Below are 5,862 nucleotides of genomic sequence, written 5' to 3'. Positions count from 1 at the left end.
TTTTGGTGTCCCAAGTCACCGGTTTATCTTGAATCCCAAATCGAGGAAATTTTGACTTCCTGAATGGAGTCTGCGAACCAGAAATTCTGAATAAGGAATTCTGTTGACCCGAGGGAAGGTGTTAGGCACCCTCGGATCCCGTGGTTCTAGCACGGCCGCTTAAACTATTATAATTGGCTAAAATATGATTTTTAAACATGTCATCCTATAGTACAATTTTAAAATTATTTACCGCTTTAAATTAAATTTTTTAAGAAATTGAACGTCGTTTAAAACATGTTTTTGGATCACGTCACATGAAATGCACCCGGATCCTCGACACATTTTATTCAACGTTTTGGGATTTGGATTTGGGTCACATGAAATGCACACCTGAGTTTAAGGAAGTTAATTAAATTACGCGCCTAAAGCAACTACGTACTTTCAAATTTGCGAGGGCCATGGAAAATTCACTAATGGCACACCTCGATTTCTAAAGAGTTAAAATTAATTAAGTGAGGGCCATGAATTTTGAGATTTTACTTGACATGGCACGCCTCAAATTATTTCAAAGGGTTCTATTGTTCGAATTTGTTACAAACGGGTTACATGAAATGCACCCCCGAATTTGGAATTGTGTATCATAACGATGTCACAGGCACCGTACCCATATGTAGGCAAAAATACGAACAAAGGTAAAATGAAGCTACAACACATTTCAATCAACCAAACCAATCACCAGTTAACCAAACAATCTCAGATTAATACCTATGTGGTCAAGCATTTAGTATAACAACAAAAGATGACACACACTCAAGCAACTTTGATGTATATCACGGGTATAACAGTAGGCGCAGCAAATTGGAAGTTAAGAAGAGCTGATCTCGGGCCAATTGTTCATTTAACAAAACTGAGATTTATGTGACTAAAATCTAGACCCATTTGGCAAATATACAACGCAGCAACAGTATGAGATTCATTTAATCACATCCATTATTAGGCAAATAATACAAGTTTAGGAGATGTACCTAGCAGCAAAAACGCAATGGAAAAAACTGACCAAATAAAGGTCGGAAGGTAGGAGATGAAGTTCAGATCCACAGCAGCAAAACAACAGAGAAACAACTTCAAATCTGCCCCGAAATCAGCTTGAAAACCCAGAATATGATGAAGGTAATTGACAGAATTTAGGAGGCACCTTCGAAACCCCTTTTTTTTTGGTTTTTTTTAAATTTCGATTTTCTGGAGTGACTTTGTTCTTCAGATCTGAAAATTTTCTCTCAAATTCATTCCCTCTAAGCGTGAGAGAGAGAGTGAGGTCGTCGTTTTTGTTTTGAGAAATGCCATGGAGTGCCGTTCTCTGCTATTTCTTGAGAAGAGAAGTCCAATCTTTTTTTTTTCTTTTTTGTGTCGAAAAATGGAAAAAAGCTGCGCTCCCTCTAAAGATCGGAAAAAATCTGATGGATATGGTCTTTAGGGTTGAGATTTAATGAGAGGGGAATGGGTTATTGGGCCAGGTCGGGTCATAGGGAGATTGGGCTAGTGGGTGTTTAAAGATGGCTCAATTTCAATTCTTTTCCAATTCTTTCTTTTATTTCAAATTTTTCTTTTTTTTTTTAATTAAAATCCTACAAATTAAAAATCCTTAATTGTCGGAAAATGTGAAATTAAACTAATTAACTAATTACAAAATTATAAAAACTACTTAATCCTAAATTAAAAGTGGAAAGTCAATAACCTAAAAATAAAAGTCAAAAGTGTAAAAGTGACGCATTTTTTTGTGATTTTCATTTTTTAATAAAACAAATAATTAACTAATTAATCCTAAAAGTGTAAAAGCAAAACCTAAATGCAATGCATGATATTTTTTGACATTTTCATGATTTTAATAAAAATTAAACGTGCAAAAAATGCAAACAATTAATAAAATTCTACAAAAATCCTAAAATGGCAAATAATTAACAAAAATCTATTTTTCTCGGGATTTTATAGGAGTATTTCGTATAGGGCAAAAATCACGTGCTTACAGCGGCACGACGCAGGGCCTCGCTTACTCATCAGCGAGTACAACTTGGGTCTTCTCACGATCAATTATTCCTCCCCAATAGTGCTTAACTCTATGTCCGTTCACCAAAAATTTTCTTTCACCATTTAAAGCTCGCAGATCAATTGCACCATAAGGATTGACTCTCACCACCTCAAAAGGGCCTAACCATCTCGATTTTAACTTCCCAGGAAATAACTTTACCCTAGAATTGAACAATAATACCTGTTGGCCTGGCTCGAAGTGACGTGGCTTGATACGCTTGTCATGCCATCTTTTAGTCTTCTCTTTATATAGCTTAGCATTTACATAAGAGTGCAGCCTGAACTCATCTAATTCATTCAACTGCAAGAGTTTTCTCACCCGCGGCGTCAAGGTCCATGTTCAACTTCTTAATGGCCTAATACGCTTTGTGTTCAAGTTCAACAGGCAAGTGACATGCCTTCCCATAAACAAGCTTATAAGGCGACGCCCCAATTGGCATTTTGTATGCAGTTCTATACGCCCACAAGGCATCATCTAACTTCGCAGCCCAATCCTTTCTATTCACACTCACCGTCTTCTCTAAGATTTGCTTTATTTCTCTGTTCGACGCCTCAGCTTGCCCACTTGTTTGAGGGTGATATGCTGTAGCAACTCTATGGCGGACTCCATATTTACCTAGAAGATTATTCGACAACCGATTGCAGAAATGAGTCCCCTCATCACTAATTAAGGCACGTGGAGTCCCAAACCTCGAAAATATACTCTTTTTCATAAACGCAGCTACCACCATGGCATTATTTGTTGGCAAGTCAATTGCCTCTACCCATTTTGACGCGTAGTCAACTGCTAGCAAAATGTATTTATTTCCTCTGGACGATGGGAATGGTCCCATAAAATCTATCCCCCACACATCAAAAATCTCAACCTCCAGGATGTTATTCAAAGGCATCTCATGCCTCCTTGTGATTGTTCCTGTTCTCTAACATTGGTCACACGTCTTAACAAATTCATGGGCATCCTTGAATAAAGTAGGCCAAAAGAGACCGGATTGTAGTACCTTTGCAGCTGTTCTATCTCCTCCGTGATGGCCCCCATAAGGTGATGCGTGACAGTCGTACAACACCAATTCTACCTCATTTTCTGGAATGCATCTCCTCATCAACTGATCAATACATTGCTTGTACAAATATGGCTCATCCCAATAGTAGAAGTTTACATCATGCAAAAACCTCTTTCTAGCTTCAGATTCAATTTCAGGAGGAAGTACCCCACTCACAAGATAATTCACATAGTCTGCGTACCATGGGGGAGGGTCTTGGGTTATAGTAAAAAGTTGCTCATCATGAAATACTTCTTTAATTTGGCCACCCTCCTCCACGTGGTCGTGATTTTCCAGCCTTGATAGATGGTCAACTACTTGGTTCTCAGTGCCCTTTCGATCTCGTATTTCTACGTTAAATTCCTGCAACAACAAAACCCAGCACATCAATCTGGCCTTAGATTCCTTTTTTGTAAATAGATACCTGATGGCTGCATGATCAGTATAGACTATGACTTTTGTTCCCACCAAGTATGCTCGAAATTTCTCAAAGGCCCACACAACAGCTAACAACTCCTTTTCAGTGGTGGTGTAATTCAGTTGTGCATCATCCAGAGTCTTACTCGCATAGTAGATAGAATAAAACACCTTGTCTTTCCTCTGGCCTACTGCCCCAATAGCATGGTCACTCGCATCACACATAAGTTCAAACGGTAAAGACCAATCTGGTGCCACAATAATGGGAGCAGCCACCAACTTCTTTTTGAGTTTTTCAAACGCCCTGAGGCGGGCGTCATCAAGATTGAAAGTTACATCTTTTTCAAGCAACCTGCACAAAGGAGTAGCAATTTTAGAAAAATCTTTAATAAAGCGCCGATAGAATCCCGCGTGTCCCAAGAAACTCCGGACACCCTTCACAGAAATCGGTGGAGGTGATTTTTCAACCCTCTCCACCTTCGCCTTATCAACTTCAATGCCGCTCCTAGACACTCTGTGACCCAAACGATGCCTTCTTGTACCATAAAATGGCACTTTTTCCAATTCAATACCAGATTTGTTTCTTTACAACGGGCCAGCACCTTGCTCAAATTCTTTAAACAATCATCATAAGAAGACCCAAAGACTGAAAAATCATCCATAAAAGCTTCCACAAATTTTTCCACCATATCGGTGAAAATAGCCATCATACATCTCTAGAAGGTTGTCGGTTCATTACAAAGACCAAACGACATTCGCTTGAAGGCAAAAGTGCAATAAGGACAAGTAAAAGTGGTCTTCTCCTGGTCCTCTGGGCATATGACAATCTGGTTGTATCCCGAATAACCATCAAGGAAGCAATAATAATCATGCCCAGCCTTTTTATGGGAAAGATGATACCTGCATCGAGCAACTTAATTACTTCCTTCTTCACGACCTCTTTTATAATGGGATTTAACCTCCTTTGCTGCTCAACACTAGGGCGGTGTCCATCTCCCAAGAAGATTTTATGCATGCAAAATGATGGACTGATTCCCTTGATGTCAGCAATAGTCCACCCAATAGCCTTTTTATGCTCGCGGAGTACTCTGAGCAATTTTTCTTCTTGAGTGGTAGTCAAACTGGAAGAGATAATCACGGGCAATGTCTGAGAGTTCCCCAAATAAGCATAGCGCAGATGCGCTGGGAGGGGTTTAAGTTCTAGCTTTGGAGCTTGTTCAATGGATGGCTTAGGAGGGGTCAGAGTAACAGGCCATTCAAACTCCTCAAATTTTCCAAACCCATGGACATAACTGTAAGACATATCAAGTACTTGCTCAATTTCTCCCATCATTTCATCTTCACTATCTTCTTCATCCCCAATCAAAGCTCGTTCAAGAGGATCTATAGGGCTCATATAAGGCACTAATGATGTAGCATCGCTTTCCACCACAGAAATCATGGATAGCTCTTCATAGTAGGCTGGCAACCTGAGTGCTTTATAAACATTGAATACCTCCACTCGATCACCTACTCTCGTCGTCATCTTTCCTTCACATACATCAATAATAGCTCATCTTGTGGCTAAGAATGGATGCCCCAAAATAAATGGGACTTCCTGATCAGGCTCGTAGTCTAAGATAATGAAATCAACAGGGAATATGAAAGAACCCACTTGAACTAACACATCTTCAATCACTCCTTCAGGATGAGCAAGGGATCGATCAGCCAACTGTAAGATTACCGTTATTGGGCGTCGCTCACCCAACCCCAACTGTCTGAGCACAGATAGCGGCATCAAATTGATGCTTGCTCCAAGATCACATAAAGCTCGCCCAACTGCATGTTTACCAATCGAGATTTGGATAGTGAAGCTACCTGGATCCTTCAATTTTTGAGGTAACTTGCTTTGAATTCTTGAGCTACACTCCTCAGTGAGTGCCACAGTTTCGAACTCGGTCAGCCTTCTTTTATTTACCACTATGTCCTTGATGTACTTTGCATATTTGGGCACTTCTTGTAAGATGTCTACCAATGGAATATTAATTTGCACCTGCTTCAAAATATCAAGAAACTTTTTATATGCGGCATTGTCCTTCACTTTCTGCAATCTTTAAGGGAACGGAGGTGGTGGCCTTGCAACCAATGGTGGGGGTTGCTCAGCCACCGCCTCTTAAGCTGACTTCTCTGACTTCTTTGATTTTTCTGATGTTGATTCTATAGTGGCTGGCCTCTTATTAAAAGTCACTTATTTGCTCTTTTTCGACCGGACTTCCTCTAATTGTCTCCCATTCCTCAATGATACGGCATTAAGGGATGCCTTAGGATTAGCTTCAGTGTCACTTGGAAGAGCTCCAAC

At 39.9% G+C, this 5,862-nt stretch overlaps 1 protein-coding gene across 1 annotated transcript; it reads right to left on the bottom strand.

Annotated features, from left to right (window-relative positions):
* Positions 1-2,029: 2,029 nt before the first annotated feature.
* LOC109210328 lies at positions 2,030-5,049 on the bottom strand. The gene is made up of 4 exons (XM_019373728.1): positions 4,425-5,049; positions 3,066-4,078; positions 2,466-2,987; positions 2,030-2,368 (listed from the first exon to the last, which is right to left on the bottom strand). Exons 1-4 carry the CDS (start codon positions 5,047-5,049, stop codon positions 2,030-2,032), a joined length of 2,499 nt encoding a protein of 832 aa, XP_019229273.1.
* Between the last annotated feature and the right edge of the window lie 813 nt (positions 5,050-5,862).

Source organism: Nicotiana attenuata, unplaced genomic scaffold (genome assembly GCF_001879085.1).
Source record: "Nicotiana attenuata strain UT unplaced genomic scaffold, NIATTr2, whole genome shotgun sequence".
NCBI lineage: Eukaryota > Viridiplantae > Streptophyta > Magnoliopsida > Solanales > Solanaceae > Nicotiana > Nicotiana attenuata.
Note: the sequence above shows the minus strand (reverse complement) of the source record. Positions and strands in the feature narration are given on the sequence as shown.